The sequence below is a fragment of the Natrix helvetica genome (genome assembly GCF_964273705.1).
Source record: "Natrix helvetica genome assembly, chromosome: Z".
In the NCBI taxonomy this organism is placed as follows: domain Eukaryota; kingdom Metazoa; phylum Chordata; class Lepidosauria; order Squamata; family Natricidae; genus Natrix; species Natrix helvetica.
The window spans coordinates 41379238-41406934 of record NC_138554.1 but is presented as its reverse complement, the minus strand read 5'-3'; the positions used below and the strand labels follow the sequence as shown (position 1 = coordinate 41406934).

The window sequence follows — 27697 nt, the reverse complement described above, 5'->3', positions numbered from 1 at the left end:
GATAAGTGGCACCAGTTTTTTGGCTCCTTTTACAATAAATCTCCATATATCAGCAGGATATTCTCTTGGTGAGCAAAAGGGGAGGGATCTGCATTGTCACTGAAGCCAAATCAAGTATAAAATAGTTTCCAGCCAGACTGTTCGAAACTTCTCTGCTGAAACAGTCTGCTATAAGAAGGAAGTGGTGAATCCAGTACAGCTAAGTGGCGACATGTCTGAGTTTCAACAGCTGATGCAGGATACCATACCGTCTGCAAGAGATGTTCTACAAGAGAACTATAGCAACCTTCTCAAAGTGGCAGATTTTTGTGACAGCAACTATGAGCAGGTGAGTTACAGTGGGAGAGAAGTCAAGGACAGACTAGCTTGAGCTAGCATAGAAAGAAACACTGGAGTACCATGGCTGGGGCAATGCCATATCTGGGCTAGGTTCTCAGGCAGCTGAAGATGCTTGCAGGGGGAAATGAGCAAGGTTGCACCTGTATTAACTATAACATTGCAAAACATGCTGAAGAACATCTTGAATCTATGTGGGAAGTGGTCAATGTGGAACTGAGACTTTCAGTGTTCTCTATGGCTAATATAAATTGGGGAGACTGGTGGCAATGAAGGAGGAACTGAAAACACCTAAAGCAAGGTTACCTCCTTCTTTCTGTGGCTGATATAGTTTCCAGAATAATGACTCAAAGATGCACTGCCAAGTTTTGTGACAAATCACAAATTTAAGCAATGCAACATTTTGATTAAAAAAAAAAAGATTGAAATGAGCATTTTTGTGTGTCTATTTTGCTTTTCCCTATCCCATCCCAAAATTAGATAATTTTTTTGGTATTGCCTCTTTTGGTAATATCACTGTATTATTGCCATAACTCTCAGAATTAAAAGATTTTGATTCCTGGATGTCTGCCACAAGCTAATGGATGACAAGTTGGAGAAAGATGTTATAGATAATATTGAAATAGTTTGCTCAAGGCCTGATAAAAGGGAATTTCCTAAGGTTTATAAATCCATAAAGTATTGCTGAACATAAACAATCTTTTGACATTCTCTACCTATCTGTAGCTAATGAAATTGTATATGAGAGCAGGAGGGGAAGACAAATTTCCCAAGCATTTTTGAAGAACAGAAGTCTTTCTCTTAGCAGTAATAGTAACATTGATACTGCAAGTTTCCACTGGAGCAGTTGTCTCTTAATGTCTTCCCTTCAGATTTATTGAAATACGGGAAGGTCTGCAAACTGATGGAGATGATGATATAAAGAAAACATGTCCTGGCTATGATATGTAATTAATAGCTGAAATATCGGTCACCACATTGATTGCCAGGGTTGATTTGGCTGATCTGGCTGGCTAGGTGGGTCTCCTTCCTCATCACTTCCTATGTGTCCCTTCCAAAGCGGCTTGCTCAGTAGAAGAGGGCTAAATGTTCTGTATTGTTGTCTAAATGTTTTGTATTGTTGTTAGGGGGTTCCAGGGAGGGGGGGTGGGTCAACCAGGCCGGGAGGGAAGCCAGTGCCAGACGAACAGGTGAGTCCAGGAGGGAAGTGAGCGGGGTGGGGGGGGGAGAGGGAACAAGTTATTCCAACAGAGGGTTGTTTTATTACAAAGGTCGCGGGGAGGGGGGGGATGTGAGGACAAGAGAAGATCACAAGGTCGGTTGGGAGACCGCGGCTGCTGGCTATGCCCGGTCGTTTGTACCAACCCCCGCAGTCTAGGTGGTCAGGAACTACAGAGCCAGGGCCTGCGGCTGATGCTTTGCAATGCAAGGTCCGTGACCAATAAGGCCCCCCTCATTAGTGAGTTGATCTCTGAGGGGGAGCTGGACCTTGCAGGGATAACGGAGACCTGGTTGGGCCACGAGGGTGGTTTACCCCTTGTGGAAATGTGCCCACCAGGTTTCCGTGCATTCCATCATCCTCGGGCCCTGGGTAAGGGTGGTGGGGTGGCGGTAGTTATACGGGATTGTCTAGAGCCGAGGGAGTTCACTGTTCCTCAGATACCCGGGTGTGAGTCCCTAGGTGTGAAATGGGGCCCAGGGAGGCAGTGGGGTCTGCTGATTGTATACTTGGCTCCTCGCTATGCATCAGCGGCCCTGCCCGAGCTCCTCGATCTGATCTCAGAGACAGCGGTTGAGATCCCCAAGCTTCTGGTTATGGGGGATTTCAACCTGCCGTCGACGGGAGCAGCATCTGAGGTGGCTCGGGAGTTCATGGCTTCCATGACAGCCATGGACCTGACCCAATTAATTCAGGGCCCCACACACGGAGGTGGCCACACACTGGACCTTGTTTTTGTATCTGAGCAGTGGACGAGTGATCTGGGAATAGGGGATTTAGTTGTTACTCCCCTGTCATGGTCAGATCACTCATGTCTCAGGCTGGACTTCCCTGGCGCTACCCCCCACCGCGAGGAGGCATAGCCAGACTGTCCAAGCTGGTTCCGCCCCAAGCACCTGATGGAACCGGATAGGTTCCAGACGGAGCTTGGGCCACTACCTGTAGCCCTGACCCGCGCTCGGTCGGAGGACCTAGTGGCCGCCTGGAATAGGGCGATAGCTGGGGCCTTGGACCGGGTCGCGCCTTTGCGACCTCTCCTACGGCAGCGACCCACCCGAGCTCCTTGGTATACCGAGGAGTTGAGGGTGATGAAGCGCCATAGGAGATGTCTAGAGAGCAGGTGGAGGTCCTCACGCTCCGAGTCTGATCGAACACAGGTAAGAGCCTATTTACGGACCTACCTTGTGGCATTGAGAGTGGCCAAACACAGACATTGTGCCGCTCTTATTGCGTCCGCCGATAACCGCCCTGCCTCCCTGTTTAGGGTGACCCGCTCCCTCTTATCGCAGAGGACGCGGGGGGCACCCTTGCAGGGCAGAGCAGAGGAGTTTGGGGAATATCTGCAGGACAAAGTCGCTCAGATCCGGAGCGGATGGGCCCCTTCCAGTGGACCAGATGAGCCGTCAACAGTGAGTCTTGTGAGACCATTCTGGGAGGAGTTTGACTCTGTTGCCCCCAAGGATTTGGACAGGTTGCGTGGACGGCTGCGACCCACCACATGTTCAATGGACCCGTGTCCCTCCTGGCTGGTACTGGCATCCTGGGAGATGACACGAGGCTGGCTTCTGGGCCTGGTGAACGCCTCATTGGGCGAGGGATCCTTACCAACTGCCTTGAAAGAGGCGGTGGTGAGGCCCTTGCTCAAGAGGCCTTCACTTGACCCAACGGAGCTAGCTAATTATCGTCCAGTCTCCAACCTTCCCTTTCTAGCGAAGGTTGTTGAGAATGTGGTGGCACAGCAATTTCCGCGACACCTTGATGAATCCGAATATCTAGACCCACGCCAGTCCGGCTTCCGACCCGGGCACAGCACAGAGACAGCCTTGGTCGCGTTGGTTGATGATCTCTGGAGGGCCAGAGATAGAGGCTGTTCCTCTATCCTGGTCCTATTAGACCTCTCAGCGGCTTTTGATACCATCGACCATGGTATCCTATTGCGCCGGCTGGAGGGGATGGGAGTCGGAGGCACCGTTTTGCGGTGGTTCGGCTCCTACCTCTCTGACCGGACGCAATGTGTGTTGACAGGGGGGCAGAGGTCGACCCTGAGGCCACTCACTTGTGGGGTGCCACAGGGGTCGGTCCTCTCGCCCCTCCTGTTCAACGCATATGTGAAGCACCTGGGGGAGATCATCCGTGGTTTTGGGGTTGAATATCATCTGTACGCTGATGATACTCAGCTGTACATTTCAACCCCAAACCACCCCAACGAGGCTGTCGAAGTGATGTCCCGGTGTTTGGAAGCCGTCGGGGCCTGGATGGGGGGCAACAGACTCAAACTCAACCCCTCCAAGACTGAGTGGCTGTGGCTACCGGCACCTCGGTTCAGCCAGCTGGCTCCATTGCTGGCCATAGGGGGTGAACAATTGCCCCCTGTGGAACGGGCGTGCAATTTGGGCGTCCTCCTAGATGCCCGGCTGTCAATGGACGACCATGTGGCAGCCGTGGCAAGGGGGGCGTTCCACCAGGTTCACCTGGTGCGCCAATAGGACCGGGATGCCCTACGCACGGTCACTCATGCACTGGTGATGTCTCGCCTGGATTACTGCAATGCTCTCTACATGGGGCTTCCCTTGGGACGCGCCCGAAGACTGCAGCTAGTCCAGAACACAGCCGCGCGGGCTGTCATGGGGAGTACGAGGTACTCCCACGTAACACCTCTCCTGCGCGAGTTGCACTGGCTGCCTGTGGTTTTTCGGGTGCGTTTCAAGGTCTGATCACCATCTTTAAAGCACTCCATGGCACAGGACCTAGTTACTTGCGGGATCGCATCCTTCCACACACATCCCTGCGGCCAATTCGCTCTCACAGGGAGGGACTTCTCCTGGTGCCATCCACTAGGCAATGCCAACGGGCGGCGCCAAGGAGTAGGGCCTTCTCTGTGATGGGCCCAACCCTCTGGAATGACCTCCCCCCCCGACATTAGAACCACCACTGACTTCCGCTCCTTCCGACAAAAATTGAAGACTCACCTGTTCCGATTGGCTGGCCTGGCATAATCATAACTGCTACCTCCTGGCAGACATATTTCTTAACTGGTATTTTAGGGGAATTGTCTTTTTAAATTTAATTTTATGGGATATTTTTAGGGGTTTTAAAATTATATTCATATACTTTACTCAGCTGTACAGTTCTTTTTAACCTTCTTTTTAACCTCCTTCGTATCTATCTATCTATTTAACAATTTTAACTGTTCAAGTATTTAGTTATTTATATGATGTATTTCTTGTATGGACTGTACACCGCCCCGAGTCCCTTGCGGGAGAGGGGGCGGTCTACAAGCGCTCAGTAAATAAATAAAATAAATAAATAAATAAGGGCAACCATCCCAGATAGGGGTGAACCAATTCTCGGCCTCCAATATATACAGTGCAATACTATATTTGTGGAATATATCTGAGACTATACTGCATTCTATTGCATCTATAGTTAGTCAGAATGATGCCAAAATATTGCACTGTGTGTCGTGATGTCAGGACACAAGCCTTTCATAGCCCATTGCAATATCACAGATAAGTATGAAAGATAAGGAGTCAGCATCATTCATCACTCCCCCTCTATTTGACCCCTGTGTGGAGACTGGACATGTTGTGGAATCAGATAATCATTCAAATCCCTAATAATCCTTATTTGTAATAATACAAAAAGGTAGAAAACATTAGGAGCATGTCACATGGACATAGAAATTATATTTCATTAAGTCAGATTAGAATTTAGAAATTAACGTTTGTGTGAGCCAGCTACTCTATAATAGTGGTTGGAAATAACTGCTCTTTTCAAATTAGGAATCACACATAATAGAACAAACACTTATTGTTTTATTTTTCCAGGCAGTATGACAATGTTTTGATAGATAGGAGAATACATGTTGATTGAAGACTGGGAGTCATTAAATAACGAATGGTATTATACCAATGAAAACACTTTATAATGATGCTTATGGTTTAAAGCAGAGGTCTCCAACCTTGGCAACTTTAAGGCTTGTGGACTTCAACTCCCAGAATTCCTCAGCCTGAGGAATTCTGGGAGTTGAAGTCCACAAGCCTTAAAGTTGCCAAGATTGGAGACCCCTGGTTTAAAGTCTCTTCCAGCTTTGTGATTTCAAATAGAGTACAACTGTCATACTTCTATCCAACATAACTGATTGGACCTGCAGCCTGGGGCTATAAGAACCTTACTCCTGTCCATCTAAGATCACTGGGCTGGATTATGTTGGAGACATAACTTTATGTTTTTCATGGCTTAATATCAGTTATAAACTGGGCCATCCAGCTAAAGTTCTGCCCTCCCTTCCTAATACCTGTCACACTTGAGGAGTATTCAGCAGGAATTCAGTTTCATATATTTCTATTGTTCTGCTATCTTGCATAATTGTCTCTCATCCCCTTCACATTCTTTTCTAACTTATAGGCTCAAGATAAACGAAAAGCCCTAGAGGAAACTATGACTTTCACAGTTCAATCATTAGCCAGTGTGGCCTATCAAATCAATAACCTAGCCAGAAACACCCTCAAAGCATTTGATTTGCAGACCACTCGTCTTCAACAAGTGGAAGCCAACATTTGTTCCATTGAACAGGTGAGCAAGAATCCTGCTTCAACAGACACTATGAAGATACTATATAGAAGATACATTTGGGGTTGGATCATTTTTTGAAATTCTGATCATTTCCCTTGTTGGTAGCTTCTATGGTTGGCATGAGAAGTCTTGTTCGCACTTATTGATTCTTCCTGCAGCTGCTTCCAAAGTCTTGGTTTTGTAACATCCAAGCTTGCAGCATCCAAGTTAAATCTCAAATCTCTCTTTTTGTAAGTGTCTTGGCATTATTGGGAAATACCATAACTGGAGACTTTGACAAGCTGTTCACTACTTCAGGATCTTCCAAGTTCACTCTGGTATCTTCAATCTGGTATTTTCAGAGTTCTCATTTTTTCCATCCATATATCTGCCTAGTACGGTTTTGTTGTATTCGGGTCTTTTCCCGTGTAAGGTTGAGATTGTCTTTGCAACGTTTCGGCAGGATCACACCTGCCATCTTCAAGCTGTGGGCTTAAAATTTTTAAGCCCACAGCTTGAAGATGGCAGGTGTGATCCTGCCGAAACGTTGCAAAGACAATCTCAACCTTACACGGGAAAAGACCCGAGTACAACAAAACCAGCATATATATATATATATATATATATATGTGTGTGTGTGTGTGTGTGTGTGTGTTTTCGTAGATTTTCACGGGTGTAGGTATGCTGGTTTTGTTGTATTCGGGTCTTTTCCCATGTAAAGTTGATATATATATATATCAACTTTACATGGGAAAAGACCCGAATACAACAAAACCAGCATACCTACACCCGTGAAAATCTACGAAAACACACACACACACACACACACACACACACACACACACACACACACACACATATATATATATATATATATATATATATATATATATATATATATATATATATATATATATATATAGTAAGCCTGAATGTCCAATGGGTCCTCAAGTCACATGTAATGTAGATGACAGGTAATTGTAAGATTAATATCAGTAGGCCCTAGGACAAGCTATTTTGTGTTTGGCCTTGTGATATTTGTTTGCATGCCATTTAATTGTATGGTTATTTCCCCAATATTTGGTTTGTTTCCTATTGTTGGATTGCTTTCTATTGGATTTATTTTTTATCTATTTTTAAAATTATATTATCTATAACTAAACTATCTTTGGCCTAAGAAGATCAATAAAGTCATCGAATACATTGATTAAATTAAATACAAATCTTCCCTTACATAGTGCCCCTCCAAATGTCTCAGATTACAATGTCTTCAGTCACAAGCTTGGTGACTGGGGAATTATAAGAGGTGTGACTGCCACATCTGGAGAGATGGGAAGTCGGTGAATATATGGAGAACAGAAGCTTCATTGTCCATTTCTTTCAGGGAATTTCCTTTCCCTCTGAGTCACTACTAAGCTCAAAAAGCAGACACATCCCTGGATTTTTTGAACCAAAGGATTCCTTTCTCTCCTTCTCTCTTCACTTCTTACTGAAAGTGTATCTATGCCTGTTCCCAGCAGATATCAGATCTCTCTTCCTGTTACTGGACTGAGACTAGGGACCTGCTTGATGGTTTTCCTGTTTCCTAAGAACAAAAACAAAATAAAATAGAACACATGTGATCAGGAAGCATAAGTGGAATGGATTAATCATCTGTACAATTTCACTTGCTTTATATTTCCAAAACATTTATACTTATATATAACCAAGGGAGTTATGTGCTCTCTCTCTCTCTCTCTCTCTCTCTCTCTCTCTCTCTCTCTCTCTCTCTCTCTCTCTCTCTCTCTCTCTCTCTCTCTCTCTCTCTCTCTCTGTGTGTGTGTGTGTTTGGAGAGAATAACTTCAATGGTCAAACCGCAGTTTGAGTTTGTTGAAGCTGGGTCCCAAAATTTGCTTTGTAAAAATTGTGCATAAATCAGATACGATTTTCTTTTGCCTGCAGGTCTCTCTTGGACAAACCTCCCCCCCCCCCCCGATTTTAGAATTAATTTGCGTTCATAAAGCAAGAAAGTGGCTTGTGGCTTTTGGCTCTTCTAGGTTTACATTGTTTCTCCCAGATTGTCATGCTCATAATCTGAGGATTGTGCATTTAGATGATGATTTAGCAGCCACAAATATTTTCTTTCAGTTTAGCAGATAGAAAATAAATCAAATGTCAAAAAAAAAAATCAAGGTTGAGGTTCAATCCAGCTTGGGATCCTTTCCTTGTTTTCCAACCTGAAGGTTCACTTCCTAATTCAGATGGTGTTTTAAGCAGAACTAGACACAATGCTATCATTTGTGCTGGCCAAATGATGTGGTATGTAATGATAGAACAATTTAGATATCCCCCCCCCCCCCATCCCTGAGAGATGGGAAACTGGTGGTAGGAGAGGAACTTCCCACCAGTCATCTCTGGTTCAAATCAATTTAAACAGCAGAAAAGAGAAGTTTCTTTCTACCAAATGAGACTTGTTCCATCCCTCACAGTATTGTTTGCATTGACAATCAACAAGTAGCTGAGTTCACATATTACACGGAACCACATTTTGCATAACACACCACGCCATGAGCTTTTAGTTACAAATAACAAGGGTAAGGCTCACACAATATGCTTAACCAAACAAATGGTATAACAGTTATTCCAAAGTGAGAATATGCTCGAGACCATATCTCCGTGATGGCGAATCTATGGCACATGTGCCACAGGTGGCACGCGGAGCCCTCTCTCCAGGAATGCAAGCCGTTGCTCAGCTCAGCTCCACTTGCGTGCGCGCCTTCCACTGGGCAGCTGATTTTGTGGTCTCTGCCATGCATGAGGGAGTCACACACGCATGCATGAGGGAGTCACTCACGCATGTGTGGAGGCAGGAGGTGGCACACGCATGCCTGGGGGCTGTGAGGGGAGCATGGGGGGTGCAAGCTCTTCTTGAGCCCCATTTTTGGTCCCAGGGGGCTTCAGGGAGATCTGCTAGACCCAAAATGGGCTGCGGGCGTGTGTGCAATGTCCCCCTATGCCGCGATTTTGGTCCCAGGAGGCTTCAGGGAGGCCTGCTAGGCCCAAAATGGGGCGCGGGGGGATGCACATGCGCAGGGGTCAGGGCAGTGTGTGTGTGTGTGTTGCGTACACATTGCACTATGGGTGTGGGCACACATGCACGCGCTGTCACGCACACAAACATGCTTTTGGCCTACAAGAACAAAAAGGTTAGCCATCACTGCTCTATCTAGAGAGCTCCTTTCTTTGCCTTCCTCAGAGATATTTAAATAAGCCCCTAGGATGTTCTCACTGCTTCCCAATTTCCTTGGTTTGCAGACTTATGCAATCTCATTATTACTTAGTCTCTAATCAAGCAATAATGGCCATATTTCAGTCCTAGGTGCTATAATCCTGTTTTGTTATTAATAGAATTTTCTCATTCATTTTTTTTTACAAGCAATAGCTCACATTCATGAACTCAAACTGATGATGAATGTACATTCTTACTTAAGAGCTTAAGGAATATTTCGCTGGATGAAGAACAGGTCAATATTCCTTCTGGTATAGCCTATTTTATAAGCTGGAGGACTATATGTTCCATCAGGGTTGAATAGCACTGAGATAGCCAACCTCTGCTTCTCCTCAGTATTGAGTGGCGATCTCACTAACCCTCAATTGCTGAATTGGAACATATACTATGAAAGGAAGGGGGAGGGAATAATTAAACTCAGGGCAAGTAATCATATGAACTACATTGTAAATTAAGTTAAATATAATATTTGTGCTGGCTCTGCATGCTTTATTTGTTTGACTTGCTCCCAAAGCTAAGTCCAGTTTTGCTCTGAAAATGATTGAGCATTCATCAGATTATTAAGGGATCTCTCTCTCACTTTTTGAGTCATTTCCAACACGGCCCTGCAGTTTTGTTGACAATAATTTGGAAGTGATTTGCATTACTTTCTTCCAAGGGTTGAGAAATAGTGACTAGCTCAAGATTACCCAGCTGCTGTCCAGGTTGGGGTTAAAACTCCTAATACACCAAACTGGCTCTCAATATTGATTATAATTTGTAATATTATTATACTAATAATTTCTACATGCTCCAATGAATTTTAAACAAAACAATGGATCCTCCAGCAGTCTTCTCAAACTTTCCAAATGTGATGGGGCACAATCCCCAGAGTTCCCAGGCAGACTAGTCTTCTGAGAGTTATAGCTTTTATTACAACTGGAATTGATCAGGATGGAAAATCTGATCTAACAGTAGAAAAGGAATAAGGAATGGGAGGGAAACAATCAAATTTGAGAATCCATTCTCTGGCTGCTGTTCTTGAAGTAATTTTGCTTTGTTCATGGAATTTCACAGTAAATCAAACAAGGTCATCCTCCAGTTATAACTTTTCCACGAGAGGCTCTGCCCTTCTTTCCTCCCATAAAAATATTATTTGAGAATTACTTGGGATAGGCTGACATGTTGATGTTTACTGCAGTAGTGGGATTCAAAAAATTTTTACAACCATTCTGTGGTGTGGCAGGAGAAGGATACTGCAAAATCCCCATTCCCTCCCCACCCCACTAAACCTGCTTTCCAGCTCCATTCTCCTGTTCAGGGCAACAAAAGAAGATCAGCTGGGAGACTGGGAGACAGCAGGGGCAGGGACAGCCTATTTGCCAGTTCTCTGAACTACTCAAAATTTCCACTACTGGTTCTCCAGAACCTGTCCGAACTGGCTGAATAACACCTCTGTAGCAGTGAATTCCATCTGATCTAATGATGTGAACTTTGTTCTTCCTGTTACATTTCGGTCCGCTCTGTTGACTAGTGCTACATGTTAACTCTCTTGGGAAATCAGCTGCTGATGCTTCCCATTATGCCCCAGACAAGTTCTCTTCTTTCTCATGATATCTTTCTGTTGCAGGTTATAGAAATGCATAAGGAGAAAGTGTCCCGTCGTGAAATTGGGTTGCTTACTGTTTGCAAGAGCTTTCCTCCCTATCAGAAAATCATCTACCCAAAGAAACTTGAGCCTTTGCAGCCCTATTACAGGAAACCACTGGACTTCAGCACTCTGGATGACATTGGCCATGGGATCAAGGTAAGAAAGGGACACTCTCCAATTAAAAAATGAGATGCTTTAGTCTTCCCCTCTGTTAAGAAAGACAAGACTCCCAGATTTGGGACATCCTATTGACCCTAGTAAGTGCAGCCAGTGCAAAGGATTGTGGGAATAATAGTCAAACAGTTTTGAAAGTTGTGCTCATACCCTAGGCTGTCGAGTCATGAAAAATCATGACTGATAAATGAACAAAGCTATTGCACCTGTAAAGTAATAACATCAAAGACACCTGGACTGAAGAAGACACTAATTCCACAGATGTCAGTTATTTGTCTCTTCTTTTCTGCCACAATAATGTTTTAATGTGAATTCTTTTCATTGGGCTTTTTAGTTCCCCATGCTGACAGGGGAATTCTGGGAGTTGAAGTCCACACAGCTTAAAGTTTCCAAGTTTGAAAAAAACATGTTTTTATGTATACCAGTCTTTCCTTGTAGTCTTTTCTTCTAATTTTGGTACCTCTTTGGGAGGATCTCTATCCTGACACATTTTTCTAAGTTCTTTCTACATATTCACTGGAAGATCATTCTGTCCTTCCCTTAAGGTTACATTCAGTGCTAAGTTCAATTTGCTTTGTAGAACTTTTATGGACTGTATTATAGCAAAATATTGGTTTATTTTTTTGAATCTTTAAATGGGAAGAAGAATAGTCCTAGACCACGAAAAAGCAAACTGCTTCACCTACTCCCCAAGCTACAGAAGACAGATCTGCTTTCTCCAATTTAGTGAGATTTCCTCTCAGAAGAAATTGTGGAGGAAACATATATATGACCATCAACAAATATGTGGCTTTCAGAATATTAAATAAATTTGGCAGTTGTCCACAGAAGAGGATTTTGAAAATATATGCCTGATTTAGCATCAGATCTGCTAAGCATCATCAGAAATAAGGCATGTAACTAGGCCTTTTTATTAATAAATTTGGGAGTGCTGACCTATGTGGTTCAGCTTTGCTCTTGAAAAGAAGAAGATTCTTTCCCCACCCAAGAATTTGATGACTTACATAGACATAGAAATTCAACAAGAGACAATGTGTCTCCAAGCACTTCCTCTGTGGAAAAACGTATGTGCTACTAAGCCATTACTCTCTTCCTCCTTCAACACAAAAGAAAAAAAAACTCAGGCATAATAAGAAAAAGCATAAAAAATTAGAACAGGGCTAGGCAACTTATTGAGACACTCAGTACAAGCAGAGTTTGAATCCATGTCACGGATGCTGGCACAAAATGGCTACTATTGGTAGACATCACTTTTCCAAAATGGCTGCTCTTATAGGCATAGACAATTTAAAAACACACATTAATGGAGTAATCCCTCAACAATTCCCCTACCAAAGAATCTCTACCATTCTAGTTTGTCTTTTACTCTGGCAGATGGACACACTTCCAAACATACCACATAGCTGTAGCCAGACATCAGTTTATTTTTGAAGCATGTCTTTGGAGCTCTTAGGAAGCCCAAAAGCATTTTTGGAAGATAAAATGTTAGGTTTATATAAATTTAAATCATGAGAGGAAAAAACTTACTAGGCATCCAGGAGCATACCTGCAGGTGCATTGGTGTCCAAAAACATCATGATGCTTCTTCTATCGAAAACTACAAGCACTGTTTGTACTAGATTCATTCTCCATTGTAGAGAGTGATTGTACCCTCAGGAAGCCATTCCTCTCTAGATAATTTTCCATAGGTAAAAAAGAATGGAGAAGATCTACTCTCTCTCCATTATCCATTATCCATTATCTCTCCTCTCCCTCCCTCCCTCCCTTCCCCCCCTATCAAATTTCTATGTTGCCTATCAAAAATGTATGACTCAGGGCAGTTTATAAATAATAATCATAATCACGCTTGTGGAATTTGTTCAATAATCTTGATATGGAAGAGGTTTTAAAAATGTTTTGTCATCATAAAAGTTTATTGTTTAAGATTTCCATATAGGATTATCAGTAAGTAATGTGTTAGATACTTGTTCTAACTATAGTGGTTTTCACCAAGGTCCTCTGTTCCGGCGGGAACAGAGGTTTAATCCTATTACTCGAAGGGTCTGACAGCTCCCTATAAAAGGGCTGCTGTCAAACTCAACCTTCTCTGGATTGTTCTCACTTGTTGTACTTAATAAAGAGCTGTTGTTACGTTAAGCCTGTGTGTGCCTATCCATTATCCAATCTAACACTGGTGACGAAGGTGGGATTGGAAGGCAACTAGGCGAACCGAAAGAGCATAGCAATCCAGCAAGTACATCCAGCCCGGAGCTCAGTGCGGCTTCAAGCAGCCATTTTTGAGGGGCAAACTCAAAACGCCCTCTGATCACAAAATGGCCATGCACGCCCCACCGAGTCCGTATGACCCAGTCACTGAGCACTGGGACTCGTACATGCTACGATTTGACTGCTTCCTCGAGGCAAATGACCTCATGGGCCTTTCTGAAGGCTGCAAGAATAACATGTTCCTCGGATACTGTGGCCGGGAAGTGTTCGAGATGGCAAAAGACCTCTGTCAAGCCAGCCTCCCTCAGCAACCAAGAAAGAAACCACTGAACTCCATTTTGCAGAATGAATGGTACTTTTACTGGTTATGAAAAGATAGCAGCTAAGCAAAGCAAGATCTGAGGCAAAAGCACGTGAAATACATATCAATATGTGACCAAACCCCCTCCCGCTGGTAACCCTCCTCCCAGTGTCCAATCTGCAAATCCCTTAGGTGTCATGTGAGTTCCATCTTCAAGGAGCATCATCAAGTTGGTATGCAGGATGGTTTGCCTTGACCAACACCAAGCACCAGTCTCCAGCATGCTCAGTAGATGGTGAGACCAAAACTCCCTTTTTACAATCTCTCCTGTACTTAAACTTCCCCTCCCAAATATCAGCCCCTCCTCCCCGTTTCAATGGCAGCCGAAAGCAAATAGTGAAACAGAGGCTGATAACCTCTCTGAGCCGACACCGCTGCAATCAGTCACCTGGTCCATGCTCCAGCAAACTTTGAAGACCCATTATGCCCCCAAGCCATCCAAGCACGTTCGCCGGCGTGAGTTTAACATCAGGAACCAGAAAGAGGGCGAGTCGATTAATGAGTACGTGGCGGCGCTTTGCAAGGCCACAGCCTACTGCGAATTCCGAGACCTGGACGAGCTGATATAATATAATAATATAACATAATTTGAGGCGTGTGGGACATTAATCTACTGAGGAGGTTACTTGCCACGTCTGACCACACTCTGCAAATTGCCTTGGACGAAGCTAGAGCATCAGAATCGGCTGCTAAGTCTGCAGAAACCCTGAAATTGTCAGGATGAAGACTTTGGCAAGGAGTTACGTGTGGTGGCCTAACATAGACATGGAGATTGAAGAATGGGTGGCTACCTGCACACTGTGCCTGGAGTCCAGACCAGCTCCCACAGAGGTGCCCGCTAAGGAGTGGGAGTGACCTCAAGCACCATGGTCTAGGGTGCACATTGACTTTGCTGGCCCAGTTCAAGGCCAGACATTTCTCATAGTTGTGGACACCTACTTGAAATGGTTCGAGGTAGTCCCGATGACCTCCACTACGGCAGAAGCAGTCATCAAGGTACTAAGGAGACTTTTCTCCACGCATGGCCTGCCATGACATCTTGGTCTCTGACAACAGGCCCAATTCATGGCCGTGCAATTTGAGACCTTCCTAGCAGCTCAGGAAATCAGGCATGCCCTGGTTGCGCCATTCTATCTGGCCTCCAATGGTCAGGCAGAGAGAATGGTGAGATCTGCAAAAGAGGCCCTCTCTAGGATGGGCCCGGGAGATTGGCAAACACGGGTTGACCACTATTTGTTAATTCAGCACATCACACCCAGTGCCACTACAGGGAGAAGCCTCTCCGAGCTTCTCATGGGTCGCCGGCTAAGGTCCCACTTAGACTGGCTACACCCCAATTATTCTGCCTCATCGCCCCCAGACTCCACAAGCAAGATTTGGACATTTAGCGTAGGGGATTCGGTATATGCCCACAACTACGCCGGGGGAACTCTGTGGATTCCTGCCACAGTGATAGGCATCACCGGCCCTCGCTCTTACCTCCTAGAGCTCGAGGACGGTAGGAATTGGAGAAGGCATATTGACCAACTCAGTGGCCGCCTCTCCAATTCTTAAAATAAGGAGCAAGGAACTGATTTTTGTCACTGCGTTAAATTGTTTGCTAGCCTGAACTGACGAATTGAAACTAAATAGTTAAACTGAAAGAGTTACTGCGCAGGTCATAAGGTCTTATCTGACAATGATGTACTGCGCCTGCTCTTCACACATTCCAGAGACTTCTCTTCCCTTTTGATCTTTGTCCGTCTTCCAGGAAACTGGGAGACAGATTTGCTTTTACCAAAATGTAACGATTAGTTAGTTTTGTTTTATTTCTTCATTTATTATTTTTGTATTAAAGTTTGTTGTTCATTAGAATATGTTTCTCCAGAATGTTTTATTTATTTTCTTCGCACCTTAAAGCATATGCCTGTTTGGAAACAGCCGCGGTCTAAGACCTCATTTAGTTCAGGGTGAAATCTTCCCCTGACAATTTTAGTCATGAAATTTTAAAGACTATGATTAACCCCTCATAGCCCATTAATCCTCCACATATATTCTACATATTTCAAACATTTCTTTTCTTTTCTCCTCCCTACATGTTGGAATACAGTTCTAAATCAGAATCATAGGACTCCCAAATATGGTGGCCCGAATAGATATCCAGGTTGCAAAATAAGATGTCCTTTCTTCCTCCCCATTTTGCAAACTACTTTGAAGAAAAAAAAGTGGGGCTGTGTTGGTAACTGGGGTTAGGCATTGAGACTGAACTGCAAACCACATGTGCCTGAAACCAATGAGACAGAAACATTTTGAACACAGAGGAAGCAGAGCACAACCTCTTTCTCACCACGCTTCTGTCTCATTTCCCAGTAGCATTCTTGTCATTTGAAACTCTGCTTCCACTCAAAGAGTTTGTGGCATTTTAACTTGCCCTGGTGATAAACAATGCTTCAATGCTGCCAGCAGAGCAGCTGGAGAAAGACAAGAAAATCATCTATATGATGTAAGTTGCTATCTTAGCAATTGCACATCACTAAGTTGGAAAGAAAGAAAGAACTATTGAAACTATTGAAAGAAAGAACTATTAAAACAGGTGCAATCAAGTCAATGGCTCAGCAGATAATGGCAACTTCTATGGGTAGGTAGATTAATGAAATCTTAAAGAAAGGACTTTAACTTAGCATGAAGAAAAATGCACCTGAGACAGAGAGAATCCAGTTTTATCTGCTGTGGTTAGCTTGCAAGCTACATTCTCCTTTGCCATATTCATGTAGCTAACCATTGATGATGTATTTACATTAACTGGAGCCAATTTCAGAAAAGCACAGGACTACATTTTAGCAAATCACTTTATACTTTTAAATAGGACAGAAATATTTATTTTATTTGTGACATATATAAAAAATGGCATTCACCAGCAGGCCTAATTCAATTTGACGCTATTTGCATTTGTAGTTCAAGGTTGAAAGCAAACCAATTTGACTTGGACTGTTTTGAGAGATAATGTTGATGAGAAACATATTCTTCATCCAAATTGCCCATAAGGGGACTAAAAGCTTATCCTCTCATCTCAGTTACTACAATCAGAGGACCTCTTGATAACTAGTTTTTAAGGGACATAATCATATAATGCTGCTTTCATCTCATTCTTAGTCAAACTAGAGTTATTTTGGGAACTTCTAGTGTGGAAGGCATTCCTTCTTATCCCAGAACAAACCTTGCCACATGTAGTCTCTAGGAATACCTTAGCGATGAGTCTGGGAATAGCCAATGACTGCTTCTGCCCCTCTCTCTCATTCAGTCATTAACACTCCACCTTTGTGTCCATTGTAACCTGGTCTGACAAAGAAAATACCTACCTGCTTCCTGTGCCCCCCCCCCCACTGCCCCATAGTAATTTCAGCCACTTGAGTGATCTGCACTGCAAAACAGATTGACGTACTCATGAAAAAAACACATTCCTAAAAGAGATATTGTTGCAAAAAAGAACATCCTGCCACAACACAATTGATGTCAGCGCAATTTTCTGCTGAGTCAAGATTGGGAGGAAAGAATACTGAAGCAGCAGCCTGCTGCTTCATAATGCAACATAAGCCTTATGTTGCACTGAATTAATGCAGAAACTGTTCCACTTAATAAAATACCTTTAAGCATGTTCAAAAAGTAAAGCCTTTTTAATTTTCTGGAGTCCAGGTTTGGTTAAAATTGAAATATGATCACTGGCTGGTCTTTGTGGATTGGTATAGATTTGCAACCTCTGTTCACTGGATTTTTGTGGAGTGCCAAGACAGATGGCATAGTAGCCAGTAAGCTGGCTACCTTGGCCCCTCATAGGAATAAGCCCTGAGCCGTATGTTTGACTTGGTTGTGTGGCTTGCTGGCAATGCTCTATGTTGGCAGAGGCAGTAGGGGCAGGCTGAAAGAAAATGCCACAGAGATAGGCAGCCAAGGAGAAAGAGGCTGGCACACACAAAAATGGTATCGGTAGACTTGCCACTTCTTGGTTTTTAAAACAAATAACATATAGAACAGTACCTTTAAGTCCTAGCTTGGTACTTGTTCTCTCATTCTTGATTTGTATATATGTAAATCATTCAAAAGTTAAATCTAAGATGTGACATAAATATCTGAACAGTCTTGAGACAATATTTTAAGTGCTAAGAGCTGAATTTTAATGTTGACTTATGTTGTCAAGGTCAGGATACAAGAAAAAGCAGACTTAGGACTTGAGAATTGAAAAAATAAATGAAACCAAAAGCAATGTTAGCCTTATCACTGGGGGAAAAAAATCCTAGCACTGAGTTTAATGAAGTGACAAATTGTATTTGCTGCTGGTTATCTGTATCTAAGACTGCTTCACACCATTCAGCTGTCCTTCCCACCATCCTCAAAATATGGAAGTAAACTTGCAAAATTACCTATTGACTGTAATAACCCCAGAAGAAGCAGAAAAGTAATTAATTCTACAATGTGTATCAAAAGTCTACAAAGTGCTCTGAAGCCAATTGACTTGATTTGTCACTTCGAAGTTGATTCGAGTTGCAAATATACTTCAGCAGGGTGATTTGATTCTAACTGTTTCAAAGCTTTGTGCGACTCTATTTCCCAAATATAGGCATGAAGAGAGTAGGAGACAGTTAATGATAATAAATATTTTGTCCTACTTTGTCTTCCAGGTCCAAGGACCCCCTTGTAGAGGTGCTCATGCAGCACTTCTTTTATCAGTTGCATAAACATTGCAGTGTGTGTGTGTGTGTGTGCTGCAGCCTGAAAATAATGACTTTGAGATGCCAATTTTCAAATTGAGATGTATTCTGTGTTTTTGAGGGTGGGGCTGCATCAAGGGAGGCTCATTCAATTTCATTGTACACATGTTGTTCATTGGCAATAAAATTTTGATTTGATTTGACCACTTCTCATTTTGAGTTATGTAGGTAGTCCTTTGAACTGTCGTGTAGTATATCTGTGGATATGGAAATGGTTTGCAGTCCCAATCTGAAAGGGCAGACTCTAGCACAAAAGGGGCACAGAAAGTCCATTGTTATAAAAGCCATGGGTGTCATTCTGTGACTCCATTCACAGTTTTCAATCAGCTTTGGTGGCGCCTGTCTTCAAAGCCAATGGGAGCTTCATAGCACAGGGCTCTCTAGTGGCTTTATCAGCAACTGCAGCTTCTAGTTCCCTTGACTGAATGCCACAGTGGTGTAGGGTTTTCTTCACAGTATCTTTGTAAGGCTTTGCACGGATGACCTTGAAGTCTCTTCCCATACCATAGTGCAAGGTGAATGGCTATTCTGATGATGAGTCCAACTAACTACATCTGGGCTCTGATAATAAGGACTCAATGCTGATAGATCCAAGGCATTCAGATTGGAAACACAGTATTGCCAACAAATGCCCAGTGTGTTTATGATAGATAGATAGATAGATAGAAAGATAGATAGATAGATAGATGATAGATAGATAGATGATAGATAGATAGATAGATGATAGATAGATAGATAGATAGATAGATAGATGATAGATAGATAGATAGATGATAGATAGATAGATAGATAGATAGATAGATGATAGATAGATAGATAGATAGATAGATAGATAGATAGATAGATAGATAGATAGATAGATAGATAGATAGATGATAGATAGATAGATAGATAGATGATTAATGAAAAAATGCTTCCCGGACCCTTATCTATTCCACTATGATGGAATTCAAGAAATGGTTGGAGGATTTTCTCTTTCATAAGCGAAAGAATCTCATCTCAATAGTGCCAAATGCCTCCTGGCTTTTAACACTTCCTTGCAGGAGCTCTGCAGCTTTCTAGTTGCTTCCTGGTGGTTCAGTAATATAACGATCTCTGTCTAGCAATTCTGAAAATTTAGTATTTGCCATAAAGAAGCCCATCATCTGTCAAACTCACAGCCTGATACATCACTTGTTGACCACGCCCACGCCCGGTTTAGCGAATGGGGAAAAAGTCATCATACATCACATGACGAGGCCATGACAACGCAAGTTTAACACCCCTGCTTTAAACTGTCTCTCTTTTTGGAGCAGCAGGGGCTGATCGCTATGTAAAGTGCTTGGATACATCTTTTAGTGTGAAATTCAGGATACCATGACAAGCTACTGGCAAAATAAATAAAAAAATAGAACAGAATCCAAGTGATAAAACAGCCATTGCTTTGGAAGATTTATATGTACTACACCAACTTGTTCTTGCAGATTTTTCATCTTGTACTTGTAATCTCCCTCTTTTAGGATCAAAGCACACAGCTGGCCAAAACAGGGACTCTATCAAGGCGATCAATCAAGTCCTCGGCTGGGCTGTCACCTGGAACCCTTGGGTGAGAATGGATCAGCTAATAGCAGGAGCAAGCAAAGAAACCCCCACTGAGTTAAGGCTGCTATGGCCATCTATACACTTGTGCAGGATAATCATCTAATCAATGATATTTTATTGTTGGCAATTCATTTTATTTATTGATGAAATCTGTGTAGCAGCCCATCTCACCAAAAGCAGCTCTGGGACAGTGTACAGCAAGTGGATAAAACAACAAATATAAAAATGTTTAAAAGATATTATAAAAACAAATGTAAACTCTACACAAAGAAGATAAGAATAGCTACCTCAGCAACGGAGGTATCTGACCCTTTTTTATTTGAAAAAAAAACCCATTGTATCTGATTTTAAAGGCAAAGCAATCAGGGGACTTTGAAGTAAGCAGTCCTGCAGTGGATTCCAGCAACATCTGCAAGGAGAGGTGAAGATCAGCAAAATGATGCAAGTCCCGCCCCTTTTCAACATGTGGATCACAAGGGGCGGGACTTGTATCACACTGCTCCATCCGCCATTAAGCAACCCTTGCCTGAAGATATTTGTAGGATATTTGTAAGACTTCTGCCTAAGATATAATACAGCCCAGGTTTGAATCCCAGTAAGGGTATGGCTAGCTGATGAGAGCTAATTAGCTCGAAATAGATCTATACTAGTCTGTAGGATATATGATATAGATATACAGAAAACCATCCAGGCAGAAAACCATATTTTTTATTTTTAATGTTGCCTTTTTATATTTGTGTTGTATTTGTGCTGATAAATAAATAAAGGGAGACTCCCTTTATTTATTTATCAGCACAAATACAACACACACTGATATTACACACACACATACACACACACACTTTTGTAGATTTTCACGGGTGTAGGTATGTTGGTCTTGTTGTATTCAGGTCTTTTCCCATGTAAGATTGAGATTGTCTTGGCAATGTTTCAGTGAGGTCTCACTTGCCATCTTCAGGCTGGAGTTTTCAGCTTAAAGCGTGGTCGGAGCTGCTGTCTTTCTATAAATCTTGGTGTGTGTGTGTGTAGTGCTGGCATTGTTTCAGTAAGTGGATTGATTGGCTGTATGTCTGTATCATGATTAGTAGATTGGTGGTGGCTGTGTGTCCGTTGTTGTTTTGTGTTGTAATGGCCTGGGTGGCGGGGGGGCGCTTGTTTGTTTACCAGGGCTGGTTTCCAGATGTCTGGCAGGCGGAAGGCATCGTCACGTTTATTAAAGTTGTGGGGGTGTTTCTCTATTTCGATAACTTCCCTAATTATTCTCTTGTTGAAGTGTTCAGTTTTGGAGATTAATTTGGTTCCTTCAAAATTATTTTCATGTCCTATACCTTTAAGGTGCTGGAAAAGGGAGGAAGTTTTTTCTTTTTTTCTTACTGCGTTCTTGTGTTCTGCGATGTGTGCATTTATTCTCCTGTTCGTTTGTCCTATGTATGTTGCAGGGCAGATTTTGCATGGTATTTCGGCAACTCCTTGGTTTTCTAGCTGGATCTTGACTTTGGGGTTTCTTAAGATGTTGGCTATTTTTTGGTCAGTGTTGAGGGCTGTCTTGATATTGTGTTTGTGGAGAATTTTGCGGATTTTATCTGTGGTGCCTTTGATGTAAGGGTGGAGGGTGATGCCATTGTCCTGTTCTGTGTCTCGGTTTTTGGGGGGAGTCTCCCTTTGGATTAGGTTGGTAATTGTTTTTCTTTGGAATCCGTTGGAGATTAATACATTTGTGAGAGTGTGTAATTCAGTTTTCAGGTGGTCTTTGTCAGCTAGGTGTTTGGTTCTGGAGATGAGGGTCTTGGCTACAGAGTTGATCTGTGGAGGATGGTGTTGGGATTGTGCATTTAAGTAGCAGTTGGTGTTTTTTTTTTCCAGTAGATGGTGTGTCCTAGGGAACCATTGGGTTTTTTGTACATCCAGACAGGGAAGTTGGCTGTTTGCTTCTATTTCCATAGTGAATTGTATTTTGGGGTGTAGGCTGTTGAGATGTGAGAGGAAGTTGTCCAGTTTTTCTTTCCCATGTGGCCAAATCATGAAAGTGTCATCAACATATCTAAGCCAGAGTTTGTGTTTGTGTTCAGATTTATCTAAGGTGTTAGTTTCAAAATGTTCCATGTATAAGTTTGCAATGACGGGTGAGAGGGGTGATCCCATGGGTGCTCCTTCTATCTGTTTGTATTTTTGTCCAATATGGATGAAGTATGTGCTGGTTAGGTAGTGGTTGGTCAGGTCCAGGATGTGTTTAGGGAGGTTGTGTTTGTTCTGGAGCTATCGAAATAGAGAAACACCCCCACAACATGAATAAACGTGACGATGCCTCCCGCCTGCCAGACATCTGGAAATCAGCCCTGGTAAACAAATGAGCCCCACCCACCACCCAGGCCATTACAACACAAAACAACAATGGACACACAGCCAGCACCAATCAGCACCAATCTACCAATCATGATACACACAGCCAATCAATCCACTTACTGAAACAATGCCAGCTCTGACCACGCTTTAAGCCGAAAACTCCAGCCTGAAGACGGCGAGACCTTGCCAAAACGTTGCCAAGACAATCTCAATCTTACATGGGAAAAGACCCGAATACAACAAGACCAGCATGTATGTATGTATGTATATATATATACACACACATATACACACACACACATATATATATGTATGTGTGTATGTGTATATATATACACACATACACACACACACGTATGTATGTATGTATATATATACGAAAACAAATATATTTATATATATATATATATATATATATATATATATATATATATATATATATATATACATACATACATACATACACATACACACATACATACACACATACATACACATATATATTGATATAATTTAATCAATTTATAATTCAAATTAATCACTTAAATTAGTTTGACAATTAATTACATACTATTTTAAAAAATAATTTAAATTATGTTTAATAGGCATCCACAGACAAATGATGCCTTGCATAAAAAATGGCTTTTCAGAAGTAGAATAACATTCTTTAAGATGTTGTTGCTTATCCAAAATGATAGAAATACTGGTGTTATATTCTCTCTTATCAGATCCTCTCTTAGTAGTTAGAATCTTAGGCATTGGAATGGATAGGTATGATATTCTTCTATTATTTACTCAAAGGACCAGTTATTTGCACAGAATTAAAACTTCCACGGAAACACCAATTGTGTGTGGAATGATGGGCTCTTGCCTGTGAAAACAGATTTGATAATAAAATGATCTACAGGACATCACCTGAGTCTTCGCTGTTCATTCTGATCATGGAATGAATTGATGTGGTTGGCTGTGGGTATTAAATGATTCATCTGTTTCTGTTACATAAACCACTCAGTCAAAAATACAAGAATTTCTCAAGTCTATGGGTTCAGGCAGACAAGGTGGTGGCTTTTGTTGCTGGGTTTTTTTGTTTTTTGTTTGCAAATGAGGATTTTAAGGGAAGAGATGCTTCCCACATGGGATGTGATGATGATGTTAGAACATGCTTTTGGAGGTTTGGATTTGAACAATTAGGGTGTTAATAAAGGAATGATCTTTAAAGCTTATTTTAAAAATAAAATTTCTCATATCTGAGAAGCAATTCTTAAAGGAGAGGAATGGAATGGAATAGAATAGAATAGAATTCTTTATTGACCAAGTGTGATTGGACACACAAGGAATTTGTCTTTGGTGCATATGCTCTCAGTATACATAAAAGAAAAGTTACATTCATCACAAATCATAAGGTACAACAGTTAATGATAGTCATAGGGTACAAATAAGGAATCAAATCATACTAGGAAACAATCAATATAAATTGTAAGGATACATGCAACAAAAGTACAGTCATACAGTCATAAGTGGGAGAGATGGGTGATAGAAGGGATGAAAGGATTAATAGTAATAGTAATGCAGACTTAGTAAATAGTTTGACTGTGTTGAGGGAATTATTTGTTCTAGTTCTGGTGTGCAGTGCTCTATAGTGTCATTTTGAGGGTAGGAATTGAAACAATTTAAAGGAAAGTTGTACTGATGCAGGTGTAGGAAATCCAGATATGACTTTTTTTTAATTTTAGAAGGAGCCAGAAGGTCCTAGAAGCAATTCCGCCACCGCTCATCCCCGAAGACCAACTCTCAACAGTTTCATCTTTGTCGTCCATAAGGTACCTTTAGGTCTCCTACCCACCTTTCTTCCCAGCACAGAGTAGAGATGTAAAGAATAACTTCGTGGGAAAAGTAATTACTATTACAAGTGATTAAACATAACTGAAAAGCAAGATTTCATGATCCAGGAACGTGAAGACAAATTGTAGTATCAAACATCTTTTATTTCACACTAAAATTACAAAGAATTGTTCTAAAGCATGTGATAGGTTTTGTACCACAGACAACAATCATTATTTTGGATTTCTTCCCAAATTCCCTATTATGGCGCTAGATAAGTTATTGCATAGCACTTTAAACTGTACCTTTATTACAATTTAGAGGTGCTCTACAGAAACTATTAACTCTTCCAAGGATAGACAGATCTATTTACTTTGTACACATTGTCCTTAAATGCTTCCCTTTATGTAACAAATAGCCTGAACAGTAAAACAGTATCACCAAGCAAGAATATGAGATAATGTGCTAGCTTAGACTGTTTCCTGTATGGTGTTTTTCTATGTACAAAGATGGACAAAATATGTCCCTCTAGATGTTGTTGGGTTCCAGTTCTCATCAGCTGTGATAGCAAGCCAGTGATGATGGATTACGGGAACTGAAGCTATCCCATTCCAGAATTACAAGTCTATTATTATTTTAACACAAGGGGCATGGCTACTTTCCTTCCTTTTCCACTGCCTTTTCAACAAATGTTCCTCTGAAACCTGTCCTTGTTTAAATGTCATAGTAACCTCGAAGAAGTTTTGAACAGCACAAGTATGAAAGGGCCTTCTGAACCAGATCCACCACCACCACCACCACCACTGGAAGCAGATGATTTTCTTCTCTCTTCTCAAACAGATTTTTTGCCACCTCCTCCTCCTGTTCAAGCAGATGATGTTCTTCCTCTGCCTTACCCTGAGACAGGTAAAAAGCTTGTTAAAGCACTAGGAAAATAAATGTCTCAATCCCTTAATGAGTTGGCATATAAGACCCATTAATAAATGTCAGGTAGGAAACATGGGAACAGTATCCAGTGATCTTGGGAATGGAATAGCTTAGCATATAATGCCTGAGTTCATAAATTACAACATGCTAGAAGTGATTTGTTTGATTGACTTATGTGACCCAATCAATTAGATCTTATTTAGCAAACCATGACTTGGTATTAGTGCTCAATTACAGAACACCAAGCAGATGAGACAGTTGACTCGCTTATTTGTGAAGCAGGCACCATATTTGTTTGCAGATCTTGATTTTCCTCTACCACCATCTCTGGACAATTCCAACCATGGTCACTTGAAGCCTCCTCTTCTGCCACCTCCACCACCCCCAGAGAAATTGTCGTGGGCCCCAGACACCTATCTGGAGAAAGGTATCTTAGTAAATGTATGAGAATTGCTGAAATGCCTCAACTCTGCATGATTTCTGTCTCCTGACCCTAGATGTTGAAATGCCAAGGCACCAAAAACATTAGGAGGCATTCTTGTTGCCTTGTACTATACCTAGCCAGTAATGGTTCATAATGGTTCATTATACACAGAACTAAGTCAAATCCACACATTAAAAGAGAACTTCTCAGCTCAGCTGAGAATGAAGTGATACTTTTTCCAAAACTCTTTATTAACTATAGTAAATCTTGGGGAAGAGATAGGTAGGATTGTCTTCCATCTTAATTAGCATAAACAATCATTTCCATCCAGTCTTTTTCAATCGCAGCCAATCTATGCACTTCTATCCCATTTGCCTCCGTGAATTTGCCTACAGCAATGAGTGGCATAAGGTGTAAACTTGATTGTATTCCCTTTCATTGTGCATACTATCTCTTTAGCATCCCTAGATTATCTAAGGATGTAACTAGTTGACCTTTTATTTGTTCCATTGATTCTGACTCTATTTCTCCTACTCTTGTTTTCAGTTGTGACTCTTTACCCTTACGTTCAGAAGAAGGAGGATGAACTCTCATTTACAGAAGGGGTCATTATTTACGTGACAAGGAGATACTCAAATGGCTGGTGTGACGGTGTGACAAGTGATGCAGAGGGATTGTTCCCAGAGAACTACACTAAACCTTTGCAATGAATGAGGCAGAATGAAAGAGGAAAAATGACAGGTTCCTAACACAAATGGTATGGAGGACATGGAGCAGTCCCACAGTGAGATAGGCTGTGAATAAATTTAACAAATAAATTTACATATGTTCTAGTTTAAATTACCAGGAAATCGGTATTTCTCTGACTTACTTAACCTAGGCTAAAATCAAGCTAGCGAAAGGAAGGTGTCAAGAGTACTTTGGAAATTTCCCTAAATCCATTGCAACATAAACACAGGATTTATAGCTCCTCTTCCTCTGTGGTGCTTCACAAAGCCTAAAATCTTGCCCAGCAATTAATAAAGAGCCCACCAGGGCTAATTTCTATCCTTACAGAAAACAGTGATTGCTTAGAATTCTGAGGTTGGGTCTGCCCATGTTTGATAAATGTGATGAATAAATAAATGAATCCAGCAACCAACTTTCTACTATTGTACAAAAAATAAACACGCTGTAAAATATCCTTGAAGGTTTTGTGTGGTTTTTCAATATGCCAGCAGGTGGTGCTATTCTGTAGTTTAACTCCATAGCCTCTGCCCCTCTCTGTCCACTCCTGAAATCTTATTTGCATCTCAAAATTATACCACCTATTTCAGCAGCAAACAATTGAGCAGAGACAGCATGACCACCTGCAGCTTTTTGGGGTGGGAGGGGCAGTCAGAAAAGAAATAAAAGGTAAAATTATCTGGGTTAAGTGTAACTCCTTATAGCTTTGTGGTTATAGTTATGTAGATTTTTTGCAACTGCTGCCTTCCTTGTCTTTTGACTTCCCAATAGTCTAGACCTGGGGATTTCCCACTAAAGGACTAAGCAGGTTCAACCCAAGCACTGTAATTTGCTTTTAAAATAGATAAAAAGTTGAACACCAAGTTATTGAGCTTCAAATAGTTCACCAATGTTGCCAAACATTCCAAGTCACCACCATCAGGATATTATTATCCTGCCTTTAAAGCTGAGTTTTTGCTTTCTTGTTTTTTTTAAATGTTGTTTATATACTGGGAAATGTGTAGAATATTAGGAGGGTGAGGTGAATGTGACTATAAAGCACTTCCTAATTTGTGACTGAGGAAGAACAAAAGGGAGGAAACGTCAAAACCCCCATTTTTCCAATTGGAATTAATATAATTGTTTTCCCCAAGGATGGTGCTTTATTGTGTAGATACATTGGTCTCCTGTTCAGAAATTATAAATGTTTGCCACAACAAACTCTGGAAAGTTCAAACAGAGCTGTACCTGATGGCCAAGAGAGACAGTTTTTTTCTCTTCCGAGACAGTTTTTTTCTCTTCCCCTCTGAGCGGTCTGAATATTGTATCCCATTTTAATTACATTCCACAAGCCTCCTGGTTTGCCAAGATAGGTGGTTATGTGCATCTCAAATCTCCAGCTT

At 41.8% G+C, this 27697-nt stretch overlaps 1 protein-coding gene across 1 annotated transcript; it reads left to right on the top strand.

Annotated features, from left to right (window-relative positions):
- Window positions 1–93: 93 nt before the first annotated feature.
- ABI3 (ABI family member 3) lies at window positions 94–26834 on the top strand. The gene is made up of 8 exons (XM_081970070.1): window positions 94–328; window positions 5963–6130; window positions 10988–11164; window positions 19993–20078; window positions 24151–24237; window positions 24966–25144; window positions 25467–25592; window positions 26136–26834. The coding sequence occupies exons 1-8, from the start codon at window positions 212–214 to the stop codon at window positions 26297–26299; spliced, it is 1104 nt and encodes a 367-aa protein (XP_081826196.1). The 5' UTR covers window positions 94–211; the 3' UTR covers window positions 26300–26834.
- Window positions 26835–27697: the final 863 nt, after the last annotated feature.